General features: G+C 40.9%; 1 protein-coding gene and 1 long non-coding RNA gene across 3 annotated transcripts; both read left to right on the top strand.

Annotated features, from left to right (window-relative positions):
* The first annotated feature begins 1,787 nt into the window (after positions 1-1,787).
* LOC133907832 (uncharacterized) lies at positions 1,788-2,983 on the top strand. Its single transcript, XR_009908042.1, has 3 exons — positions 1,788-1,927; positions 2,024-2,428; positions 2,665-2,983. It is a non-coding gene; the product is annotated as an uncharacterized LOC133907832 (long non-coding RNA).
* Positions 2,984-17,928: 14,945 nt separating this feature from the next.
* Positions 17,929-26,106, top strand: LOC133907035 (uncharacterized). Of its 2 annotated transcripts, XM_062349019.1 has the most exons (14): positions 17,929-18,350; positions 19,144-19,245; positions 19,788-19,866; positions 19,972-20,206; positions 20,291-20,550; positions 20,784-20,937; positions 21,667-21,776; positions 21,845-21,932; positions 22,008-22,322; positions 22,410-22,484; positions 22,603-23,210; positions 23,653-23,761; positions 25,520-25,699; positions 25,833-26,106. In XM_062349019.1, exons 4-14 carry the CDS (start codon positions 20,051-20,053, stop codon positions 25,992-25,994), a joined length of 2,217 nt encoding a protein of 738 aa, XP_062205003.1. In that variant the 5' UTR covers positions 17,929-18,350; positions 19,144-19,245; positions 19,788-19,866; positions 19,972-20,050; the 3' UTR covers positions 25,995-26,106. The 2 variants fall into 2 exon arrangements, with proteins under 2 accessions (XP_062205003.1, XP_062205004.1); XM_062349020.1 differs by lacking the exon at positions 19,144-19,245.
* The last annotated feature ends 1,346 nt before the right edge of the window (positions 26,107-27,452 follow it).

Here is a 27,452-nt window from a genome sequence, read left to right as displayed (position 1 = left end):
CGAGTTTTGACTTTTTGAACGAAGGTGACACATCCTTGTATATTTCCTGTTCCTTTTTTTGAAGAGTCGAATTCGAACTTAAACCACAATTTCTAGCACCTTTTCTACACTAGCAATTGAAACTGATTTCTTTCTTTTTGTTAGTTTTGAACATAGCAATGGTTCTTGCTTCACTGTACGAATCAAGTGCATGCTGAAAACTGGAAATACAAATTAAATTTACAAAGGCTATCTCCTGTATTACCTCTGATATATCAGTCTCAAATTTCTGATCCCCTTTACTGAAGCCCAGATAACTGAATGATTTGAACTTTTGGAACGATCTGGTGTGAGTTTGGATGGCTCGTCATAAGAAGTTGGGCATGAAAAAAATGCCAGCTAAGTGGACATTCAGACAACCTTCAATATGTATGTTTCGATTATTTTTTTAGCATTTTGTTGTTTCAGATTTTCATTTCTAGAAATCAACATGATTCTGGTTCCTTTGTTTTGGCTTAGCATCTTATAACATTTTCTCTATCAGATGTCCACATGCTTTGTTGACATCTCACCATTATGGCGAGACAGGAAAAACCGCATGAATAAAATAACTGTAAAAGGCCCAGTTTTTTTTTTTAAAGAAAACTACGCTTGCTATCGCTAAATCTATTTTCATTTTCCATTTTATATAAACTGATGTGACATGCAAACAATGAGGTGTTCCATAACAGGTTAATTTTACAACACATAGATATTTTTTCTGTCATTATCATTGTCCTGATATAGTGAAGTACATAATCTAGAGAGCTATACAATGATGGAAGAATCGAGCAGTAACAAAGGTGTAGAACATTTAAGTTTCTTACATAGGTGGTGCAGCTTAGTTATCGGAATGTGCTTGAATAATTTGTTTATCGGTTGATTAATTATCATGGTCTATTTTGGGGAGGTTCATACTTTTGGCATTTGAATCTGCGAATTGCAGTCGAATGGTTTTGAGAGAATTCCTTATTTGCCATAAAAAAATAAGGTTGTTCCCTCCTTGCCACAGAAAAAAAAAAGTTTTCCTTATTTGTCATCGGTTGAGTTTTTCGTTTCTTATTTGCCACTTCCGTCAAGTCTGTGAGGTGCAAGCTATAGCTGTGGAGTAGGCGGCCAAGGTGAGGTGCAAGCTGGAAAGATATGATTGATGTAGATGGAGATGAGCTTCCGTACTGCCCAGGTTTGTTGTCTGAAGCCTGATTCTGATCACATAGCTTCGAGTGTTTGTCTTTGCTTTAGAATGGTTGTGCTGGATGTTAGCTTCTACTTTATAATGGATGTGCTGGATGATGGTTCTTAATGTTAGCTTTAATTACTATCTCGTGAAATCTTTTTGACCTGTTGCAATGCATATGTATTTAACTAGTCTTCTTAAACCATGCGTGCATTTTGCCATGTGACCTGCTTGCAAATTTTGATGTTTCTATCTGAACATATAGGGTTAGCTTTTTTGAGTTAGTTATATTGAACTTTGTGGGTTGGAGTTGGACTTCGCTGCGTAATTAATTTAGTTATTCATGAAGCATTTTTGCTTAGTTGCTTTGAAGATATTATGAAGAAAATATGTTCTATTATGCCTTAGTATTGATAGTATGTCTTGGACAATATACTAAAGTTTCTTTACTATATAAAAGCGAGTTGTCACCCTCTCCCCCCTCTGGTTTTTCTACTCCATCTAATAAAATATCAGAAAAAACCAGACAAAAACCCATGCAAAACTAAAAACGGAAAAAAACCAGACCGACTCATCCGCTCGACCTCCTTACCCTCCCAACCACCCGGCCTCCATCCTCCTCGCCCTCGTACTCCTGAAAGCCCACCCAATTTCTCTGCAGCTAGCCAATTCAACAGATTGGCCTGTTCGAGAGAGCTCAGTGCTTATCAATCTCCATTCACATTGCGCGGGGTTCGGCTTCTTCTTAGCCCCCATTGATGCGTGCCATGTAGTATTATTCAATTACTTTTCTTTATTTTCTTTTCGGTGACCAATTCGTTCGATCAGGTGGGATATTGGATCGAGCATTCATCCACATCGAAGAAGCAAGTTTTTAGAATCTTGAAAATGGCACGGGCACCCCACCGTGAGCGCGCGAGAGAGAGATGAGCGCCACGGTGGCTGCGGCGGCGGGCGCGACGGAGGCGCGGGCGGCCATCTTCGGCCGCGCGGTGAACCCGACGGGGAAGCACGTGGCGACGAAGCTGCTACGGAAGAAGCTGGTCGGGGAGCAGGTCGCGCAGTGGTACCCCTACGACATCAAGCGCGACGACCCGTGAGGAGAAGGAGCAAGTGGCCGCCGCCTCGCCCCTCCTCTCTCGCTAGTCCTTGGAAGCTTCATGTGTTTGGGTGTGCAGTATGTTGGCAGCACAAGCCGAGAAGATCTAAAGTGAGAACTGAGAAGTTAAACAGGTATGCTGATTTGATTTTTCTCCCGTAAATTTCAGTGTGCAATCTAGTACTAGTATTATAGAAAAACTAATTCTTTTAGTTTTTTCAATATGATAGCAAGCGAAAATGCTCACCATGCTTACAGACATGGACTTTATTTGACCATGGCTTTCCTTTTGGTCATAGCAAGTCATGAGAAATTATACCACTGGAACACTTGTTGAGTTCGATTTCTGAATTTTTGATCACGTGTGCAGTTGCAGACACGAAGTCGCGGACACTAAGGATGTGGGAGCGGATGGTGTGAATTGAGAAGAAATTATTATTTATAGCAGGTAGTAAGCATTGTAATTTACCTGAAGTAAACTGTACAGAAAATGGTGATGCCACTTGCTACTGGTGAAGGAGTTACTACTGTATATGTATGCATCAGTGCAAATTTCAAACTTGCACACATACATGCCTTTTTTATTAGCTCCATGCCTCCAACACAGGAAGTTTTGACTTGCATGCATGGTCTTGGATAGATTCTGCCATAATTAAAAGTTAAATAATTCTCTTAGAGGTGCAACTATTTTTTTCATTGACCGAACTTAGTTTCTGATCCAGGTTGCAATACTGTTAGGAAGTATTCCTCACGTTTAGTTCATAGGTTTTATCGTACCTTGAATTATTGATGATTTTCATCATTATAATCTTGGTATAATAATATTGATGTCTAACTTAAAATTATCTGAGATATTTATACATAGATCATCAGTAAAAGTCGAGTGTTGGTTTGATCATCGTTTGCAAGCTATATGGCTTAATTATTATTTTATAATGGAAATGATATTGGGATAAATGAGTTGTGAGAATGAGACGAGATATGGATGCTGCTAGGGGTAGGTCGGGAGAGGAACCCGAATGCCATAGACTACTTGTATCGACTAAGCACCAGTCGTTGTATGCTATTAACTTAAAGTATTTTTTGTACTTTCACATATTCAATAAATATACGAATAAGCCGATTATCATACGCCGTGCTAACATTTGACTTGCGGCCCTATGATGTGTAAGAGAAAAAAATGAGGAAAAGTAAGGTGACGGAGAGCCAGATGTGTATGGGATATGCTCGCGGTGACTCTGATGTCATAGAGGCATGTGCGAGTGGATAGCTTCGAGTATGAGAAAGGTTGTCTTGAGAGGCTAAGAGGATGGACCTGAGTCGTGTGGTTAAAGATGTACTCCTGTGGGATGTAAGATCAATTCGAATTATCACGCTCTCGGTTATGAGCATGCTTATGTCTATCTGTATTAATTGTAGAGTTTCGATGTCGGGTTATATAGAATGTTGGGAAGTGGCTAATATTGGTTATATTGAGAAGAGTATGATTAGGTGATGGATATGTTTATTGTTATGATATCATGGAAGGAGGGTAAGATTTGTTAAGTTGTAGATGCTCACACTCTTGAGTCGATAAAATACTTTTGCATGTAAATTTATTTAACTTTGAGGTTGATTCCTTACTAAGCATCCTCAAATGTATAATCCTTCGAGTTAGATTATTATATGTATCTAATATGTATTAAGTCTTGCGAATTCCTTCTCACTCACCATGTTTTTGTTGAGTTTTGCAGGTGAGGAAGAAGTAGTCACTACTAGAGAAAACGTTTGTACAGACGGTTTGAAAACCCTGTACATGACACTTTTTTGAAGCATATGTGGAAAAGAGTCTGTACAAATCAGATTTATACAGACAAGTTTTAAACCGTCTGTACAAAAAATTTATATAGATGACTCGTTATTGGAGCCGTCTATAATAGTGGAATATCACAGATGACTGGAAATTTCGGCTCCAATAGTGAACCGTCTGTACTATGAGAATATCACAAACGATTCAAAGTTTCGAGCTGTCTGTGAACATGGTACAATACAGACGGCTCTAGTTTCAAGACGTCTGTAAACTAGGAATATGAGCCGTCTGTTGTACATTTGTATAGACAGTTGTAGGCCTAGAACCGTCTATACATTCATATATACAATACTGAATTCATATATTACTTAATGTAAACGGACATATCAACAACATATCATACATACAGCATATCATTTGCATTTAAACAACAATAGATTTGTAATTTGCATTCAAACTTTATATACATAGTAGATCGAACCTCTTCATTCATTGTCACAAAGTCACACATGTTATGCGAAGTCATACACATAAACAGAAGTAAAATGTTAATATTACAAAGCCTCATAATATTTGCAAAGCATTTTTCATTCTTCATTCTTGAGTTAACCATGTGCATGACAATATATAAACCAACAAATTAGCTTTAGCATACTGAATTAAAAGGAAGTAATGAGTTCATTTGCTTCATTTTTTATATCATTAGGCATAAAGGTATAATAAATCAATAGACTGTAAGATGCAAACATTTTCAATATATTGAACTGACCAGCTTATGTTGAGATTACAAACCTTGGCTTCTAAAGTTGTCGGGATTATGAAATTCGCCGCTCTCCTTTATGATCTTCGTATGTATAAAATAGATTAGCCATTTTTTAATATACATAAGACTGTCCTTCTCGAAAATATTTGTAGGAAATTTATATGTCTATAGAAGAAAATTAAAATAGTTAGGTACAATGATGAAAAATATATTTTAATATAATATAATATAATTACACTAATCGACAGATATACTGGTGGACTAGAGCCAACGATTTGCATCATATACTGGGCAACATAGTACCCACAGAGATTGGTGTCTTGCGGCTGCTTATGACCTGTAGAAATTTGTGCACGGTAAATTTAGTTCAATGGAATGCATATTATAACGATAAATTGGTGTGTGATGGAGGAATTATTACCAAAAACTTATGTTGGTGGCTCGCCAAGGGTTTATCTCTCCGTACAAACCTGCCCATCGAAACATACTTCGCGAACACCCTTGTCAGCAAGTTTGTCAGATTTGAATACCTCTCTGGATTGTAGTACATCGAGTCAAGGTATATGCAATGTTGATTATGTGTATAGATACAAACTAGCATCCAATAGTTTCTGTAGTTGTACTATAGAAGAATAAGGTCATTCGATCCACAGATAGCGGCCATGGCCTCTGCAACATATATCTCGACCTCCCCCAGAGACCAAACGATTGTTGACTCACATACGACATGTGGGTCGAGGAATCAATTCTCAGATTCTCTCTCCTAGCTTCTTGAGTCATATATCTACACATAAGAGTAATGTAGATGAATGAGTGTATCAATGAGTTAGTTGATTCATTAAGCATAGACTGCGATTAATAACACTTACAGTGTCTAACATCTCATTAGACCGATTTCTAGCATATCACGATGGTAGAGGAGGAATAAATCCTCGAAGGTCACGAGGAAGGTTCCAACTAGTTTTAAAAAATGTTGCCGCTGGTACTTGATGCTAAAACCATAAGGAGAAAGATGTTTCTCCTCATGGATCCTCTTCATGTATAGATCATGCAGAATCATACTTGCCCGACCCAATTGCTCTAACGCTTCCTTGCTCAATAATGGTCGCCTACCGCATAGTTGTTTGACAGAGGTTCTTCTTTTACTTCCTTGCTCTTGTCCAATTTTTTGCTACCTCTACGCTTTTTGGAGGTGTCATTTTGGTGAACTGTTGGCCAGATTTACTGGACAATTGTTGTTGCTCATGTGGTGCAAAAGGAGATTTGACCTTTGGTAGAGCATGACAAAAACAGAAGTCGTTGTCGTCATGTATCAGAGATAGAGACTATGGAGGCGGTGGAGGGACAACCGGTGTTATGAACTTCTTCAGCCACTAGATGAAGGAGTGGACGACCTCCCTAAGTGTCCTGACATCGTCCTCTGGGGGAATAGGAAGTAAGAGGGAAATGCAATTCTTATATACCATGTACACTGACACCCTAGCGTAACTAGGCTATAGCGGGACTCCGTGAATCATCTGTTCTCCACCACATGGGAACACCAAGTACGTGCCAACCTCAATGATGTTATTGGAGCCAACTGTGGTGGACAGTAAGAGCTTGCATTTGGTGGTTGCCTCTATGCTGTCGACGGGGTATCTCTCGCTAAGGATCTCTTTTGGAATGTCGTCGATGGGGAGGTCACCTTCAAATCCACCGACAGGGAAGCCATGTTGATCGGACATGTTATCTGGAGCACTAAGTTGTGCAGATGCGCAGCTACTTCAGTGTCGAGCTGGTGGAGATTCAAGTGTCATGGCTACATCCTACTGCCTCATAGCCCATACTCGCTCCTCGACCTGTTGTTCTATCCTTTCTTCCATATTTTTTTAAGCATATCCATCTTTTCTTTCATCCTTGCTTTGACCTCGGCGACTATCTCCATTCTCATCCATCCACGCTCGGTTGCTTTGCACTCAGCTTTGTCTCTCCTTCGGCTCCTATATGACTCAACGTCGTCAGGGAATCCTAACTTTCATGGAATATAAATACATGTGCCACATATGCGACCCAAGTGCTCTTTGTTTCCTAGAGCCAAGGTTAGTATGTCTTTTTTTTAAAGATGGTTGGAATAATCCTTGAGTGGATTCTTCTGAAAATTGTAGGATCATTTGAGCCACTTGCTCAGTTTCTAGCTTCCTAAAGGTGACGAAACCATCAGACGAGCTTACGGCCCTTCCTCGAAACTAGTTCCGTGTCCGCTTCTCTGGGATATATGAAAATAGTGTGGAGCGATTCTCCTGAGCTGCCTGCTCATCCTCCTTGTTCCAGGCCAACTCTTTGCGCGCATACCCATCGATGTCGAGCCTGTGAGGGGGGGGGGGTGTTGTGTGACTGACGCACTTTGTTAGCCTGACTCTGCTGCTAAAATTTCTCAGACTGGCACCTCACCACAAACTCTGCCCATTGATTTTTTAAGTACCCATAAGCAATATTATTGGGGACAACATCCTACTTTACATATGTATTATACAACTCGCTCTTGAATGTCTTCCACGCCTTATCCATCTTGGCTATTGCCTATCTTTCCATGATCTCCAAGGAGCATTCGTCAAGGAAGTTAAATTGGGTTTTAATTGTTTCCTACAAGAAGTTTTTGTCGCTCATGCGGCATTCCGTAGAGCATGCACCTCACTTGAAAGGACAAGGGTCAGGATAACCTACCCAACTGGAAGGTCGTGCTGCAGTCCTTTCTAATAAGCATATGACTTTTCCTATTTTGAAGATGGCGTTCGGAGATAAACGTGAACTGGCTCGTACCTCTTCTCCTCAACAAGAAGAGGTCACTACTCAATAAGATGTGGATGCCACTTCTCATGAGCAATGACAAGCATATTACAGATGGCTGCCTAAAACATATTTATCATTTTGAGATGTTTAGAACCTCAAAATGATAGATATTTATCAATTATAGATATTATCATAGCTTGTCTAAACATAGATATTATATCTCGCTAATGTATCTTTGTTTCTAATTGGATGGTGTTAATGTATCTTAAAATTGTGGGCCATCATTTGGTTGAAATGAAAATTTGCAAGTTGCACAATCATTTGGTTGAAATAAATTGACATCACAGCAGCAAAACATTGTCATTATGTTTGTGAACTTAGGCCATTTATGGGGGATACATAACTGTGGAATGCAGTTTCATCCATGGTCTTGCCTTTTCATTCTGATTTTGATTCTATAACCAAGACGACTATCAAAGTTGACATAGATAAGGAGTAAATGGTAAGTTCATCCATGCAAATGTACCAGCAGTAACTAGCATATACACTCTTAATCCTTCTATAAAAAAATATGTGCAGTATTGCAGTTCTGCTGCGTATTCGAGAAAAAAAGATAAATCCAACAATGATTAGTTGCTGGTCACTTTAGGTAGTGCAATCACAGTCATGCATACTGCCTAGTGCCTGCGCATCATCATTCTTGCACTAGCTTCTGTTCTACCTAAAATATTTTAGACTATGGATTTGGATTTAAAATATATGTTAGTGCATGTTGGATCGGCAATAAGTCAGTTGGATGAAGATATTGATCATGTAACAATAACACACAAATATGCTAGAAATGATAAGCTACCATCTTTTTAGTTATATTGTGCCATTGTTTCATGTCAGTTAAGATTGATCATTACCACAAACCATTGATATTATTTAGGAAAGTAAGTTCAAACTACTGATTTGGGAGAAGAAAATATGCATGCTTATAGGAATCTAAGGTTCAGATTGACAACCGCTAGAGCATTGGTATAGAAGAATATATATATGCTTTTAGAAATGCAAATTGATAAAATTCATTCCAAGTTACTGCTACAATAGATGAAAGAGACTGATGCAGTTTTATTTTCAATGTTTGTAAAATAATGCAATTTTTTAGCAAACATAAATTATTTCTGTCATCTACTATAAAACTAGAGTGAATTTATTCTAGAAAACAAAACAAATGAAATTAAGTCTTTGGCATAGGCTAGTAACATAATAGAACATGAGGGGGATCATGACCAGCTTCCTAATGTTGGTTAACAAGATAGGAAATGATTCTTTAAAGGCTTATTGGTGTTCACATATTTGGAAGATCTGCAAGACTATATCTATTCTTAAGATGTTGTTCTTTCCACACATAATCCTAAGAAACAGTGTAATACTGAATCTAGATTTACACATGTTCATGCTTTTTTCTCCACCTCTCTCCATATAACATATTGGGTAGTCTAAGCAATTGCATTCAGCCCAATGCATCCTTCAGTCGTTTAGAAGTGCAAAGGTCATACAAAGTAAATTAAAAAAAAAGAGTCTCCTGACAATGCATAGAAGTTTATGTCCATCACGCTATAATGCGGGAACCCACAACAACGCCATGACATGTTTATGGTAGATATGTTTTGTAGTTATTTAAGTTGGTCTTATCTAGAGACCCATGTCATCCCTAAGAAAATAATGCTCCAATTCCTGCTTCAAGGAAGATTGTTATGCATGTATGCCACCTCAAATGAAGCCGCACGAAGTCTTGAGGATGGAGGAGCCGCTGGAGAGGGAGGTCGCCAAGGATGGAGGAGCTATTAGGGAGGGAGGTCGTCAGGGAGGGAGGAGGGCCGGGGGAGGTTGCCTAGGATGAAGGAGCCGCTGGGGAGGGAGGAGGGCTGCCAGGGAGGTCACCTGGGATGAAGGAGCCGCCGGGGAGGGAGGTCGCCGGGGAGGAGGGCTGGTCGTGGAGGAGTCGTCGGGGAGGAGCACGGTCATTGGAGAGGTCATCGGCGGTGGCTAGGATTTAGGTCGCAGGGGTCGTCAGGGAGACGAGGTTGCTAGGGGTTTTAGGAAAGAACTTGGTGCGGCGCGGGTTGAGAGAAATGATATTTATAACCACATTAGTACAGACGGTTATAACCACATTAGTAGAGATGGCTTTTCAGTAAAGTCATATCTACAAAATAGTACAAGCAGCCTTTTAGTAAAGAACTATCTGTACTATTGATTTTCCAGATAAATCATTAAAACTTGCAAAATTCATAAATAATCCATACAAACTCCAAATGAGAAGAAATTTGTATGTGAATTTATGATTAAATCTGTATATCACATGGTGTAGGTATAATACATGTTACTATAACAAAAAATTTAAACTTGAACATTAAACCTAAATATTAAATTGACCTAAAACTAGCAAAATTCAAAACTAATTCATACACACTCCAAATTAATGAGATGAAATTTTTAAGTAAATTCATAACTAATTCATTTTCACATATTACATTGCAATATATATGTACGTAACAATTGAGTAACATCATACATCTTTAACAATCAGCTCTTCTTGATGATCAACGCGCAGATAGCAAGTGGCCTCGGTCAGAAATTATTCTTCGTTAAGGGTGATGCCATCTCCAAAAAGGTACTCATCAAATTGATTGTACTCTTTTTCATCCACAATATTCTCAACTTTGACAATTCTTCTTTTTCCCTGAAGGACTACGTGAAACTTTGAATTTGATGAGTCTTGCACATAAAAGACCTGGGTAACTTGCTTAGCGAGTATAAATGGTTCGTCTTTGCATACGGCACATTCGAGATCGACAATAGTTATTCTGTACTTGTCTACCTTAACACTTGAGAGTGCGACCCAATAGCACTGAAAGAGGGGGATCTTGAAACGTACATAGTCGAGTTCCCAAATCTCCTATTTGTACCCATAGTATGCACAGACCCCACGTTTGTCCTGGAAGGCATCTATACGCACACCGTTGTTCTATACCGTGCTCTGGTATAAAAGGTGTACCTATTTATATCGTACCTTTAAATATCATGACTGTGTGACTTGACCATCTTGCAACCAGCCAATATTGTCCTCTGTTGAACTATTATTATTGAATCACGCTGCCAACCAATTGTTGAAGCTGTGGTTGTGCTATTTTGTGATCCAAGTCTCCGTACGAACTAGATTATCTCTGTGTAGCATGTCCTTATGCATGTCGATATGCGGGGATACTTCAGTCATGTGTTGCAAGACCGTGAAATGAGCTTTAGATAACATGGCAAGGTCAGTAATGATTAATTTCCTACCTATGGTCTCCTTCCCATCCAGTCTCCCCTCATGGCGAGACATGGCACACTAATTGGTTTGAGCTGCTCCATGTAATCAATGCAGAATTCGATTACCTCTTCAGTTGTGTAATCTTGGATGATACTGCCCTTCAGACAAGATTGATTTCGTACATACTTATTGAGAATTCCCATGTACCTCTCAAATTGGTACATCTGATGTAGGAATACTGGGCCGCATATCTTTATCTCTATCATGAGGTGAACGATGACATGCACCATGATATTGAAAAACGATGGAGGAAAGTACATCTCAAGATGACATAGTGTCTTCACCATATTGGCATGTAAAACATCAAGTACTTTGAGATCGATGACCTTCTAAGAAATTGTGTTGAAGAAGTAACACAGTTTGGTGATTGTGTCTCAGAGATATGTCGGTTGTATATTTTGGATTGCAACATGAAGCATCTGTGCCATCAACACTTGATAATCATGGGACTTCATGCCAACTAATTTCAAATATTGCATCGAAACAAGTTTCAAGATGTTGGCGACGTAATCGGAAGGAACTTTCATACCATGCAAGCACCATCACAATTCGGTTCTCTTGGCCTTTTTTAGATTATAGCATGCAAGAGGAAGCCTTGTTCTATCTTTTTCGGAGGGCTCAGGTGCCAACTCGGGCCTGATCTTCATATCAACCAAGTCAAGCCTTGTGTTGAGGCCGTCCTTCGTCTTGCCTGGAATATTAAGTAAAAGACAAATCAGTGCACACGTTCTTCTCTACATGCATGACGTCGATGCAGTGGCGAACTTCAAGTTTCTTCAATACAGTAGCTCCCACAATATCGATATCTTCTTCCACATGCCACCGGTATCCTTAAATTTTTTACTCCCCTTTCCAAACACAACATCGAGATCTTTAACCATATTGTACACCTCTTGACTACTATAGTGCCTTGGACATAAATCTCTCTCCCTCGTTTCGTTGAATTGTTTCTTCATATTGCGGTACAGGTGATACCTGTTAAGGAACCTATGGTGGCGTATGAACACCGTTTTACACGAGTGGGGCAACGACATACTCGTGGTACCATCTAAGTAATGAGGGCACACTGTGTCTACTTATTTACTCTAGCCCAAAAGGTTACGTAGTGTAGATAAATATTGATCATGCAGAACAACAAGGCGCATAGTGTGAAATTATCTCTTTTGTACACATCCCATACTTGTGCCTCTTCGTTCCATAATATTTTTAAATCTTTCACCAATGGTCTTAGGTATACATCAATGTCGTTTCCAGGTTGTTTCGGGCCTTGGATAAGCAGCGACATCAAGTACTTTTTCTTCATACATAACCAAGGAGGTAGGTTATAAATACCGAGAACAACTAGCCAAGTGTTGTGCCTGCGGCTTATATTCCTAAAAGGATTCATCCCGTCTGTGCTCAAAGCAAACCTTATATTGCTCGGTTCTGCACCAAAGTCATCGAAGATCGTGTCAATGTTTGTCTACTAGGGAGAATCGGCGGGTTGTCTTAGCTTTCCATCTTGCTTGCAGCCCTCCGAGTGTCAACACAATAATTTGGCTCTTTTTTATTCGCAAACAAACACTTAAGACGCGAAATTATATGCAGATACCACACCACCTTAGCATGAATTCCTTTCTTCACCTCGCCATTATCCGGTTGACTCTTACGCTTGTATCGAGATGATTTGTACACTGGATATGAATGCAAATCTGATAGATCTTTATGGTACAAGATACAGTCGTCCGGACATATATGTATCCTTTCTATATCCATCCCTAATGGATAAAGAACCTGCTTTGCTTCGTATGTGCTTTTGGGCAGCTCATTTTCATTTGGAAGCATGCTCGATAATAGTTCTAATAGCGTCGTGAAACTCTTGTCCGATCAACCATCGTTTGCTTTCAATTTAAGCAGTTCAAGCATGAATGAAAATTTTGTGTATTCCAGTTTGCATCCAGGGAATAACGGTTTCTATGAGTCCTCAATCAAGCACATGAATTTGTTAAAGTCTCTCTAAGTACTCAAGTTCACATCTGCATCGCACAGCATCTGATCTAACCTATCATCATCGTCTGCATCACCACAATCATCCTCATCTGCACCAAATTCCTCGTCATCTTCTTTTCTTATGTCGACTTCAGGTTCTTCGATGATACCAACATCTTCGTGTAACACATTTTGCTCTTCACTATATTTGGTCCAATACGTGTAGTCTAGTTTAAAGCCCTTAATAATCAAGTGCACTTGGATATGTAGAGCTACGTTCTATCTAAGAAAGGATATTTCGTTTCTACAATCATAACAAGGATAATAGATAAATTCAATACCCTTCTCTAAACTATCATCCTCGGCAGCTGCTAGAGAAGCGTCACACCATCAATGTACCCTTGGTTCATACGAGAACCATACATCCAGCTATGATCCATCTATAATATACAAAGTAAATTAATATAAAATCAACCTAATAAAAGAGAACAACTAAGCTTTTTGTCAAAAAATGAAGCTACCATACATGCATGCATGAATGAACCATACAAATGCTAATTAATCCAAAAACAATTAACGATTACTATTATATTATATACATGAATACTTATAAATAAGGGCAAACAATAATTCAAAACTTATCGCTAAGTATTATATAGTTAATGATAATTTTATGTTTGTATACCAAAAATCCAAAATTTATCTAGAACACTAGATTAAAGCTAGCCATTTATAGTAACACATAATTAAACCTTGATCTATACTTTGAGCTTCATATATACCTAGAACAACTAAAATATTCTAGATCATCTTTAAAAAAATCCAAGTCTTGATGTAGATATAGTTGATCTCTCAATACTAAATTAGAACACAAATCTACATCATCTACATTATCCAATGAATAGAACAAAATTATGTCATCATGAAAAAAAATTAGATCTAGCTATCTCTCCAAGCCAAATCTGGACCATCTAAACCAAATTAGGACATAATGCTTACTTTAGAGTAACAAATGCCAATGAATCTTCAAGTTTTCACCGAAATCTAATAAATTCTTTGTCAAAATCGCCGGCCTCTCCCTCCAAAAGATGCACACTGTTCTTCACTGTTCGACACTGTTTTGTTTCGATCTGGAGATATGTGATGATGTACTGTTCTAATATTACAGATAACTTCATGTTTGGAGCCGTCTGTAATAAAGTGTCCCACCTTCACCTGGCCATTTTCTCAGATGGCTTGTACTTTAGAGCCGTTTGTACTAATTTTATAGACAGGTCTTGTTTAGCACCGTATGTGAAATTTGTTTTATTACAGACAGCTCCAAATTCTAGCCGTCAGTATAATGTTACGAACGGTTCCTATTGAGAACCATATGTGATATTTATTTTATCACAAATGGCTCCAAGTATGAGCCGTTTGTATTAACATTACAGACAATTCCCACCACTTCTGTATGTGTCTCGTTATTATCATAAATGGTTCTTGTTTAGAGCCATATATGATAATCTTTGCACAAACGGCTCTATAGTAACCGTTTGTACATGGGTGTCTCACTAAATCATTTTTTAGTAGTGAGTGTATGGTTATTTCATACCCACTGACATCGGTGATAGGCAAGAGTAGTATGGGTTACTCATGGTGTTTTGGTGATGTCTCAGGGAAAATGGCGCCACCTCTCTTTTACTATTTATAAACTTTATTTTCGCTACATAGTAACTCTAACCGCTAGGAGATGAAATTTTTGTATTTTGTCTCTCCTAGCGTTCGTCGTTATGCAAATTGTTGAACTTGTATTAACTTAAAAACTTGAATATATTTACATTACTCTCTTTATTATGCCTTGATGTGATAAAATTTATTGTAAAGGCGTGTGTTCCGATCTTAGACATAAAACACATACCGAGATTATTGGAATTGGATTCTGGTTAATCATTGTTGGTCGCAATCGTTGTGATGAGATGTGAGTTAGCACGTGGTATGTCAAAAGACGAGTGTGTGCTACCTCTCATCTTTTCAAATGATCATCCTAATCATGGTTTTTAAGTCGGTAAGGCAAGGCGTGGTGACCCACCCCTTACAACCGCCTATGAGCTTAAGGCGCACGACGAGGTGACACCATACACAAATCCTAACCTGCATTGGCTCTAGATTTTAGTAGCAGTGTAGCACATGTACTTACCTTGTTGCTGCTAATGATTTGACCTCTCCTCTCTAGTCCGATACTTGCTTATAGTTATATATTTTAAATATGTTGTTCTATGCTCGATCATATGTGATTCAGGAGAGCAGAAAAGTTAATATCCTATTATAGTAGTACTTCTTCGTAGTGCAATTGTGCAATGTTATGCTCATCCATATGTAAACAACAAGCGAGTAGAAGGGCTAATATATACACTACTACTTACCTCCTCTCTTGTTCGACTACGGGCGAGAAGAGCGGAATAGGAGGAGACAGGAGATCCTGTTGCCAAGCAGAGCAGGAAGGGAGGGGACTGCCGAGCAGAGTAAGGGCCAAGGAGGGAGGGCAACCCGCCGAGCGTCGCAGAGTAGAGCAACGAGGGAGGGGATCCTGCCAGGTGCAACCAAGCAAAGTAGGGAGGGAGCGGATCCCGTCGGGCACCGCCGAGCAGAGCAGGGATGGAGGGGAACCTGTTGGCTACCGCCAAGTAGAGCAGGAGGGAGCGGATCCGCTAGGCACCGCTGAGTAGAGCAGGGAGGGAGCAGATCCACCGGGCGCCGTCGAGCAGAATGGAGTCAAGTGCCGCCGCCACCATCTCTCTGTTTCCCTCATTCCCTCTATTTTCCTCCTTAATCCATATCCCCCACCGCATGCGCGATGTGCCTGTGTTTTCCTCTACGCACCTATTTTTCCCGCTTGCTGCTTTGTCGAATGACGTCTGCCTCAAGCCGTTGGGCGTCAAACCTGTTGTGTATTTTCTGGAAATTTCAATGTGTGGGCCGACGTGGAGCTGCTGGACCGGGCTGTTTCTTTGGTTTCGGCCCAGGCCCGTGACTTGGCTGCTTATAAGCCGGCTGCTAGGGTTGTGGGCGGAGCTTCCTGTGCGGGGTCTTTCCTTCTCCTCCTGGGTACTGGCGGCGGCTCAACAGCGGAGGCTGAATCCTTCGCTCCTCGTGGGCGGATTGGGTTCTGGTGGCTATTGCCGGGTTTGTCGGTTCTGGAAGCCGTCAGTTGGTAGGAGGCTGCGGGAGATTCGGAGGTATGGCTTTGGCCGAGTGCCTGCCATGGGGCCGAACTCGCATATATATATATCTTCTCCTCTCTCTCACATGAATTTTAGATGAGTTTTGATCTCCTTTTACTTGTCTCCCCTGTGATTTCCTCTCTGGTGCATTGGTGAGGTTGAGTTCGAGTTCATCTTGTGCTTGTGGGCCGGTGCTCAGTCCTGAGGAAAATTTGGTTGGCGCTCTGGAGCTGCATTGTCGAGGCTCGCCCGTACTGCAGTGGCCGTGCGGTTGAGGTCTTGTATCTCCGACATCCCTCACACCGGCAGAAAAGGCAGGTTGTTGGATTTCTATGTCAGCGGCATTTGAGCCGTGACTTAGCTCGATCTTCAGTCATCTTCATCGACTTGCACTGTGAGCCGACATTTCTCTTTCTGTTCTGACTGTATGGATCCCTGATATATACATGCTCTGTGATGATCTATTGTGTTGAAATTGAGTTAGAATAATGAATACAATAGAATTGATCTTGGTGCTCTGAGTATTTGTATAGACAGTGCTCTGATTTGGTCTCTGTTGAGTTGATTTCAGTGAGCTTTTGCTGAGGCTGAATCCTTCTTTGCAGTCACTGCCAATAGCTAGCAATACCTGGACATGCGGCTTGATATTTGATCTCAGTACTTTCAGATATCTTAGTCTGTTTATTTGTCAGGCTTACTTGAGGTTCAGATGTTATGCTGACCTCTGTGCAGAGACCTCTAGTTGTCCTAAGTTCATTTTCAGTATGAATTCCATCATTGGTAGCTCTGTTCAGGTATTTGTAGCTTCTAGAGCATTGTATATCAAGATCTTTTCTAGGTGTGATCTCATATTCTAATTCAATTAGTGATATATATAACTGAACAGTTTGGGGGCAAATCTTCTTAGATTTGGGGCCAACTGTTGTAAATGATCTGAGAGCCATTTTCTCTATATCAAACTGATCAGTACTGTTTCAGTTACTTGTTTCATAATTTCTGCAATTATTCTCTGCAGCCTTCTAAATTATGATCATGTTTTTGTTATATGGTTCTTGCTGTTTTTGCTATGCTGGGATATGTATATATATGCTCATATTATCGCACATACTACAACAAAACCAACGCCTTATCGCGCCTAGGCGAAACCACAACACGCAAGGCGGACACCATACGGACTGATGGCAAGGTGACGGTGACGCCTAAAGCTTGAGCTCTCCCGAACGACTAGGGGACACCTAGGCAATACCTTAAAAAACATGTTTTTAATGATTAATTCGAATACATTTTGAATGGTTTTTCACATGATGACTATAAGCCATTGGATGTGTATCCAATAGCTCCCAACCTTTCTTCAACCTTCAGGATGCTTACTCCCTAGCATCGTCAGTCTGCCTTCGTCTCCAATGGCATCCTCACTATTGAATCTGCGCTCGCCCCTCGTTGCGCTAACCACTACGTTTTAAAACTCCCTCACCCCAACACCGGCCACTGGCTGTTCATCGCTTGGCCCACAGCCAATGGCGCCCTCGTCGCTTCGCCTTGGCACCCGCCTCCTCTACATAGCCGGCTAACCTCCCCATTAACCTCCTTCTAAGGCCTTAGGACATAAATTCTCGCCGAAAAGGTTCACTAGCAGAAGCTCCAAATCCTAACCTCTCCTCACCGGTAGAATTTGAACTCGTCTGCAATCTTGCGCGATTTGAAGACAAACTTGAAAAAAAAACCCTCCAGGGGCACGCAGACGCCCACTAGAAAAAGGAACGCACACGCAGGAGCCCGACCGGGCGGTCGCGTCCGTCGGCCCTAACCTCCAACCTAGGTCGGTTCAACCAAGCCCGTTTCCACCGCACGCACCCAAACCTCAACCGCCGGCACGAGCTCGCCCCACCAACCAAGCGCAACTCGAGAGCCCCGGAGCCACCGCGACTTCGGGTCGAGGAACCGCGAGACCCCGACGAATCCCTCCCCCGCGACTTCCTTCCTTCCCTCATTCGTCGACCGCGTTCCTCGGCGCTCCAGCCCCAGCTCACCGGCGGCGAAGGCTCCCTCGAATTTCGCTGGTATTTTTTTGGGGGGGCGCCTCCCGCGGTGAGGTGTTTGTAGGGTATGGTGGCGTGACCCGGCCTGGGCTTGAATGAAGGAGCGGAAGCCGGCGGCGTCCTCCTCCGCGCTGGCCCGGATCCTCGCCGCCTGCGCGTCCCAGGTGCCGCTCGCTCACTAAACCCTTCCCTTTTGTGTATGCTTCCCTAGTGATGATTGATGATTCGATCTGCTTGGGTGCGCGACTCGAGTGTCGCCTCAAGTGTTAGCGCTAATCCGCTCATGGGTTGCTGATCATCCGGTGCAGACGTTGGGGGATTGATTGCCCGTTGTGGTTGGCTGTTCGTTGCTCTGCTCATCTGGCCTGCTGCTGCTTCTAGTGGTGGTGGTAGATTTCGTGGGGTTGCGTGGTTTGGGGTCTGGTTTGTTTGGCCTGACTGCAAACAGAATTGTAGAAGCTGATTTGCTGTTAATGTACTCCAGATCGTTTGCTAGTTGTTATACAAATGAACTGTAGTTTCCTTGTGATTCCAGTTCCATGCCACTGGAAGTTGTGTGAGTATGTGGCCAAAAAGGTGCAGTTCACCTGCAAGAGTTTATTGCCAGTGTGACCAATCGCCAAATGTCTTAGCTACGAAATATGGCTTTCGTTAGGTAGAGATTTGTGCAATGGTAACCTATCAATCAGCTCAATCTAAATGGTGACTAAGTAAGAAACGGTGAAACCATCCCCTGCCAGACAAATGGCATATATTTATAGACTTTAAAGTATTGTAACATTTTGCATGTACCCTTCCTAGTGATATCATACACAATCTGCGGCACTGTTTGACATGGAAATGCTTTTGTTGTATGCTTGTATGAAGAATGCCTAGTTTTGAAAAATATAGTGCAAACTTTGTCTGGTCTTGTTTCATTTATGATATGCATGTTCTTGTTCTGGCGATGTAATGCAGGCAAAAGATTATGGGAGATGCATAGCAGCAAAGGTCCCTGAGATTGAACATAATATGTGTTCTAAGGAGTTTCTAGCACTCAGAGCATGCATGCAGACCGTGGTAACTTTTTGTGCCATTAAAGAAGTATATATGGTCCAATTGAATCATAAAGTTACGTGCATATACTTAAGCATCCAATTTATTTGCAAGGGATCTTTATCCTAAAAACATTAATCCCCTGTTGTCTGGGTCCTGTAGAAACGAAGGCATATACTCAATAATACCAAACCGTTGAGGTTTGGTTCACTTGTAGGAATTGTTATTAGGCTAAGCCGCTTGTCTAGGAGATATAGCTTCATTAGGAATTTGTCCAATTAAGTCATAATGTTAAGTGCTTATACTTAAGCAAACAATTTATATGCCAAGGGGAAAGGGCCTTTAGCCTATATAAACTGTATATCCTGTTTTCTAGGTCCTGTAGGATTATTGCAGCTAGTTAGTGTCTTGGTCAATTGGTTGGATCGGCCCTTATTCAGAGATGAAAAATATGTTTTTTTGTTAGTTTTTGGAATCTGTACAATGTTCTGATGTCTGAAACGTGAGTTATTTTCCTGACTCAGTTCGTCAATTTCATAACTATGTTCTCTCTTATATTCTGAAAGGTCAAGAACAAGGTTTGAGGTTCCATATTTATAAGGAGTTCGATATTAAATTTTTTGGTGTGATCATTTTGGCTTTCAGGTGAGAATATGGGTCTTTACTTCTAAAAAAATGAAAATATTTAGTATTGTGGTGCTTTGTTACCCTGTAATATTTAATATTTAATAACAGCAGCTCCCTTTCTAGTTTCTGTCGACTTGAAAGGTGGAACCTCGTTTGCTTGGTTAAACAAACAGTCTAGCTTAGTCACTTTAAGAAACAAACAATGCTGGGCAGTCAGATGCAAGGGAGTTTGAGCAACCCTGGGGCGCTGTCTCATGCTTATGTACAGCATCCTCCACTGCGATGTGATATACCAGACATCCGGGGACTGTTCTATGATGACGCAAATAAGTTCCTTATAGCTCCAACAGCTGATCGGGTATATGAACATTCAATCAGCTGACTTTTCCCTTATTGCAAGAAATCTGGTCATTACAAAAGTTAACCTGTCCAATTACTGCAGATATTGTACTGGAAAATAGCTCCATCCACTCCATCTGGACCTCCAAACTCTGATCCAGTTAATGAAGGACCTGTTCTGTCAGTTCGATATTCCTTGGATCAGAAAGCCATAGGGATTCAACGATCCAGATACGAGGTTGAGTTTAGAAATAGAGAAACAGGGGAGACCTGCAGCAAAAAGTGCAGAGCGGATTCTGAAACTATACTTGGCTTTTTCTGGTCAGATTGCCCCACATGTGATGTCATATTTGTTAAAACAAGGTATGTGAAACGTGCCGCATTTACTACTTCAAGATCAGCATAGTTCATCCACTTAACCCATTGTCATGCAGGAGCACTTAAACTAAGCTGGTTATTAGTTAGACCAATAAGTCTTGTTGTTATTTGTGTTCTATTTTATTGTTAAGTTTTGTGCAGTAAAGTCTATTTCTTTCATATTTTTGTTCTATGTAAAAGGAGAAAACTATATTCTTAATTCATGTATGCAATTGCAGCGGCCTAGATCTGCTTGTCTATGAGCCTCAATCCAATGCTCTTCGCTTGGTGGAGTCTAAGAAGTTCAATGTGAGCTGGTATCTTTACACACACGAAAGTAGGATGATTCTTCTTGCTTCTGGAATGCAATGCACACTGTTTACTGGATACCAGGTAACGGCACCCATTCAAAACAGCATTACACCAAACTCTGAGTAAAGGATTATTGTGAGAAGTCTTTGGTTAGGATTTACTTTTGCCTTTTCACTGTTCTGAACCATGCCCACAGCCATCATGTTGGGCTGATGTGTGGTTGCTTTTAAAAGCAAATTCCCAATTGAAAACTTTTAAACTTCTCTGTGAAAGGTTGGATTTATTTGTTGTGCTTGCCTTTTTTTGTGGGAGTAATTCTACATTAATTATTTAAGAGTATAGAATATCTTATAGATAATACCTCCAAGGAAATTTTCTTTTCGTGTGATTGGTCCTTTATGCTGCTTTGGTGTGTATATTTTGGATAAAATATAGGAGGAAGGCTAAGGTACATATGCCAATAAATTTCTAGGATATCATCCAAAATTCAGGAGGGACACCATATACTCATGAGGTTATTTATCCATTGGCCCTGTTTTCTTAACTTCAATCTTGAGCTGAGTTTTTTTCTGCAGGCAAGACCTTTGAGCATGTCAAAGTTCTCTTGCAGCAATCGATTTTGCAGATATTTGCCTTGACTTCTTCTCACTTTTTTTAGAAATTTGATATTTATTCAAGCTGAATACATAATTTGAGTGAGATTATTACTCTAGTTACATTTTGCCTTGATTTAAGTACTTAACATCCCAAATGAAAAACATCGTATTTCTGTTAGTTGTGTGCTAAGTATTTTACTTGCTTTTCTGTCAGTTTTCTGCTGGTGGGATAGTCAAATTACCGAAGTTCGAGATGATGATGTCTAAAAGTGAAGCAAACAACAAGCCTGTTCTAGCTGCTGATGATGTTCATATTGTTACAGTGTATGCTCTCTCTCTCTCTCTCTCTCTCTCTGCAGAAACAGGTCCACTAACTTTTCCCAAATTGGCAGCTATGGTAGGATTTACTGCTTGCAGCTTGACAGAGTTAACATGTCACTGAATTTATATCGTTTCTACCGTGATGCTGTTGTGCAACAGGTTTGAATTACAAGCCAAGTTCTCCTTCCTTTTCTCAAGGAATGTCTGTCCCTAATTCATAACTTGTAATTTCAGTGTACTCTGCCTACTTATTCAAGCCGAATTGCAGTTAGTGCGGTTGATAACATAATTATGGTCCATCAAATAGATGCAAAAGTAGTCATACTTTATGATGTGTCCCTGGATTCTTACGCACCAGTCTCTGCTCCACTTCCACTGTTAGTGAGAGGACTGCCCAGCAATAATAGGCAAGCATCTCAGACTTCAGATAGCCAATCTAGTAGTGCATATGGTGGGACGATCTATGGAGAAAGCTGGAACTTTCTCGTTCCTGACCTCATCTGTGATGCTGAGAACGGGCTCTTATGGAAACTCAATTTAGACCTGGAGGTAAGAAATTGCCAATGGTAGATTTCTTGATTAGATCATTTTCAGTGTAAATTATTTTTGCCCTAACATAGATAGCTTGAATTACAGGCTATTGCTGCTAGTAGTTCTGATGCTCCCTCAATTTTGGAATTTCTTCAGAGACGAAAGTCTGACCCGAGTACGGTAATATTATTTTACTATACTTCTCAGGACTCAGATAAGTTGATAAGCATATCTGGTGGTTTAATTGTTACCAAGTATGACAAGAACTTACCAATTCCTGTTAATTGTTATGTTGCAGGTTAAGATGCTATGCTTTGCTATAGTTCGAACAATCATCCTGGAGAGGAGGCCGGTAACTATGGTTGCTAAGGCGATGGATGTTGTTCTTGATTCATACTCTCGTTTAATGAAAATGGGAGGGGGTTTTCCTGGGGTTAGGAGAACACACGAACAAAATCAACAGTCAGGTGGTCAGCCTGTTGGAGGCTCCCATGTGGTTTCTCAGGAACCAAGTCGTGGAACCACATTTAGTCCTGTTGTGAGCCCAGACCAATCAAGCGGAATTGAGAATAGATCTGTGCAGTCAAATTCAGTAGTTGAGCATGGAATAGACAGGACATTATTGAATACATCTGCTGACTCTGATGACATTATGAATATATCAGGAGCGACAAGTCAGGCAACATCAGGTTACCAGACATCTGATGCTGCCAACAAAAGGCTGCAAGTTGTAGGCGAAGATAGCAGACCATTGTCTTCCGGTACATCGGTGCAGCATGGACCACATGCTGCAAATGTGGCAATTTCACCAATTGAGATGTTCCAGTCTGTCTTTGCGCTTGTTGAAGACGAAATGATGGGTGAACTTACATATCTTATTGCTGTCATCATGGAGTTTTTACGGAGGTATTTGCTTGTTGATTTAATGTTCACAAATTGGTGAGGATTATCAATATTCTAGTTCATGATGTATTTTCTCTTGATTTATCACTGGTTGACAAGATAACATTTCCAGTTGCAATAATTTAAGCCATCATTTACAGCATGCTGGTGTGTGCCTTTTGTAAAAGAAAATAAATTCTGAACCGTATCACTGTTCCACTATTGGCATGGTGCTGCCATGCAACATGATAACATCACCATATAACCACTCACTCGATTTTATCAGGGCCCCATAATGATGGACACGTTTGGAGCAATCATTGCCATCATCTATTTTCCTGTTTTATTTTCTTGAATATAGTTCATCTATTATGGTGTATGCTTTTGGTTAGTGTGGTACGTGCTGTATCTTTCCTCATGGCAAAGCAAGATAAGAACAAAAAGTACTGTGTTGTCTTATTTGCAGTGCCTCAAAGGCTGGGCTCAAGGCTCCTCCCAACCTTTATGTGATGATGGCAACACTACTAGCTCGTAGCAACCGTTATGCTGAAATAGTATTGTTTGTATCAAATAAGGTGAGTTTGTTGTTCTGACTCAGTTGTTAACGTCATTATGTTGTTCACCATTAAGTACATTAGTATGCCTTGGGTGTATGGATAATTAAGTATATTAAGCACTGATGTGACACTTAGCTTGTGCGTTGTGGTTCGCCTAATGGTTCTTAATTACTAATGTAAGACTTAACTTGTGCCTTGTAGTTCGCCTAATGATTTTGACAATTATTCAGAGTAACTGTTGCATGTAGGATGTCATACCAATTAGATTGTGTGTTAGTGTAGGTCCTGAACTTGCAGTGGTGTGTCATGTCTTCGTCTATACCATTTTGACTGTCCAAATGAAGTGCAGTTGGGCATTTTTCATAAATTTCGCCTGCCTGTTTACCATGTGTTATTACTTTGGTTGGAAAAGTTGACGGCAATGTCATCAAGTATCATATCTTCAGAATATTATAGTGCAGTACAAGATGGTTGTGGTGTTATCTATCAAGTATTTTATATTTATGATGCCATTGAGGTAATTTCCCTGTCAATAGTATTCCTGCAAAATTGAAAACTTGCAAAGGCACGTCAAAAGAGAATATAAATGGAAATGTTGGTTTGCAATTTCATTTAGGGAGTAAATTTTATATCTGAATTCAAGAGATATAGCCTTTTAGTAACACTTCATAATGAGTAGGAATGTTTCACTTGATGGTTCCCTCTGGTATTTACTTTTGTTCAACCGAGTCGCGTTTGACTTGTCTGAACAAGCACATTTGCCTGAATTTTTGTATAATTAGGCCTCTTTGCCTGCCTGTCTAGTTGAGCCCTGGAATGCATTTGACAGATGGGATTCAATGCGGCCATCTTGTTTTGCTAACTAGGCAATTGATGTAGCATGCTATGTTGCACGGATACTTCCCAGATGTGCCGTATCGCCGTCCAGAACGCGGGGATACGCGGGGATACGCGTATCCCCGTGTATCCCTTATTTTTGATTTAAAATAAATACAAAATAAATGGGATACTTCGGGGATACTCCATGGATACTTCGGGGATACTCCGTCGGCTTCAAGAGATCATGGCGCAGCTCTCCGCGATGGGTGTAGAAGAGCTCTAGGCGTGCTGTGCAATGGCACTGCCCTGTTCGTGCTCTCCGGCGACGAGCGGCCGCGGAGCTCAGTCAGAGGAGGGGCGGGGAAGATGCAGCACATCCCAGGGAACCGATTTGAGGTGGTCGTGGCAATAGTGGTGGATGGAGGAAGAGCCACCATGAGCAGCTGTGCTCAGGCCGACAGCAAGAATGGGGAAGAAAGGAGCAGCTGCTGCTCCTTCATTCCTCCTTCTCGATCTTCTGAATTTGAGGAGGAGATATTAGGAGGGGAAAATTGAGTTCTTGTCACTTCTTGATGAGCTTAGCATGTTTCTTTATCCTATATTTCTATGATATTATTATGTTATATTGTTATGTAATGCACAATTCGGCTATGGTTATAGTATTGGATTTGGGGTTTACCATATCCCCGTATTGCTGTTTTTTGAAAATGTCGTATCCCCGTACCGTGCAACATAGGTAGCATGTAAGATCCTGGGATAACTTCGTAAAGCTCTCCCACCATACTTATTCTACCTTTAGTAATCCGTAAAAATTAGTGGCTCATAGTCACAGCATATTATATGATACAGGCAAATGTCATTTCACATTGCAGTTTTACAAGTGTTGCTGATATTGTTTATCATAAAGAAACTCCAAAATGTGCTGGGTTTATGTTGGTGATTGACCAATTCCTGCAGATCCTAGAGCCCTCCAAGGAACTAGCGATGCAACTCATGGAACTGGGTAAGCAGCACTCGCCAACAAGGAAGCTGGGCATGGACATGCTGAGGGAGCGGGGCCTGCACCATGACTACGTGACCGCATTACTGCAAGACGGGTACTACCTGGAGTCTCTACGCTACGCCAGAAAATACAAGGTACACACGTGCCTATGCTTTCATCTGTTCTTTTCCTCTTGCTCCTTGCCAGAAATTCACCTTTCATTTGTTTTCGGCAATGTTTTGATGCATTCGATTCTTACAATCTTACTGACATGAGGTACTGGCCCAGGTTATTACCGTGCAGCCTGCGCTGTTCCTGGAGAAAGCCGTGGCGAGGAACAGCGCCCGGAACCTGGCCGCTGTGCTGAGTTTCTTCAGCGAGTTCACGCCGAGCTTCAAGACCACGCCGGACTTCGGCAGATACCGGCATATCCTGTCGGAAATGGTTTGAGCGGTTTTCTGCTGTACAATCTTCTTGGCCCGAAATGACTTAGCACGTTCTGTATAACAAGCTACATTGCTTGGGATCTTCTTGTTCAAATAAATAAATTGGGGAAAGTCTATATTTCGAGCGTGCGGTGTTTGCTCTCCTGCCCGCACGCTTGGTGACCGTCCAATCTGAGCGGGCGTGGGGACTTGCGGCCATCCACTTCACCGTCTCCATCTCCTTCCCCTAATCCCCTTTGCTCGTTTCTGAAGCTTCGCTCCAAAATCTCTCACAATAGTCCTAAATATTTTTCTTTCTTGTTACTCCAGTCCATCCAAACTATTAGTTTATTCCCCATCTTAATAGTGTAGAATCAGCATAAATTAGAGCACAAGCCTATTACAGAACATGGACTTCAAGCCTATTACCTAGTTGAATTATGCAACCCTATGATTGAATTATTAGAACATTTGCATCAGATCTCAAGTCCAATCTTAGGGCGTGTTTGGATGCCCTGATGCGCTCGTGCAGGCTCGCGGCGTGCGTAAATACGGACGGAGATGAGTGTTTGGTTGCCGTGACCAGCTGCACCCACTCGTCTGGCGCTGCATCCGCTTGTGCACGTGGACGCGGAGATGATGCATTCGCTCGTGCACCCGATTCGGCTGTAGGTCGCATGTAGGCTCACGGGATGCAACTGCTTGTGTGCTGGGCTCACTTATTAGCGGTAGTGAACCCTCTCATGCAGCCTCAAACTTAGCAAACTAAACACAAACTTAAATTTAATCTTTATCCGCTCATCCAACCAATCAAACACTCTTCTTTTCGAAAATACAGCCTCCTCATCCTGCTTTCCCTCATCCAGGATATACGATATAGTTATACGAGACACCATGCAGATAACCAAACACACCCTTAAGACACATATAGAGCATACGCTGATAATTGATACATTTAGCATGTCGGGGAGACTGTTGTTCCAAACCCTAGATCAGGAACCAAATCAAATTGGAGGAAATGAGAGAGAGAGAAGCTTTCGGTGGGTGGGAAGCTCAGCAGCGGCAAATGAAAAGAAGACACTGATGGTGAACTAGGTTCAAGCTAATAGAAATCAGGTTGGTCTAATGACTGAATGATTAGAATACAGAAAAATTTATGCAATAGCTAATAAAATTACAAAATTATAGTTATCATTATGAGATATTATAAAGAGTAAATTTCATAAAACTACACTACGATTGTCAAAACTATTATAAAACTATACTTTTTCTTTCATATTTCACAAAATCATACTTAATTTTGTATCGCTTTATCATAAAACTACACTTTTCTCCTCCTATTTACAAAACTACACTTCTATTACTGTGAATAGATCTGACAAAATGAACCCACGCGTCATACTTATAGGCTTCAGCCCTCACCATTTGCTGACATGATCGACTACGCCATGTCATAATTACTTGTCAAGTTAGTAGATCCTAT

The sequence above is a fragment of the Phragmites australis genome, chromosome 24 (assembly GCF_958298935.1).
Source record: "Phragmites australis chromosome 24, lpPhrAust1.1, whole genome shotgun sequence".
NCBI classification, from domain to species: domain Eukaryota; kingdom Viridiplantae; phylum Streptophyta; class Magnoliopsida; order Poales; family Poaceae; genus Phragmites; species Phragmites australis.
The sequence above is the reverse complement of the archived record's forward strand: the minus strand, read 5'-3'. Positions and strand labels throughout refer to the sequence as shown.

Bases quoted from the DNA above. Each gene is read 5' to 3' on its own strand.
- LOC133907035 (XM_062349020.1), top strand. From the start codon at position 20,051: ATGCTGGGCAGTCAGATGCAAGGGAGTTTGAGCAACCCTGGGGCGCTG. The intron at 22,323-22,409 runs GTAAGAAATTGC...CTTGAATTACAG, and splicing joins AACTCAATTTAGACCTGGAG to GCTATTGCTGCTAGTAGTTC. The intron at 25,700-25,832 runs GTACACACGTGC...GTACTGGCCCAG, and splicing joins GCTACGCCAGAAAATACAAG to GTTATTACCGTGCAGCCTGC.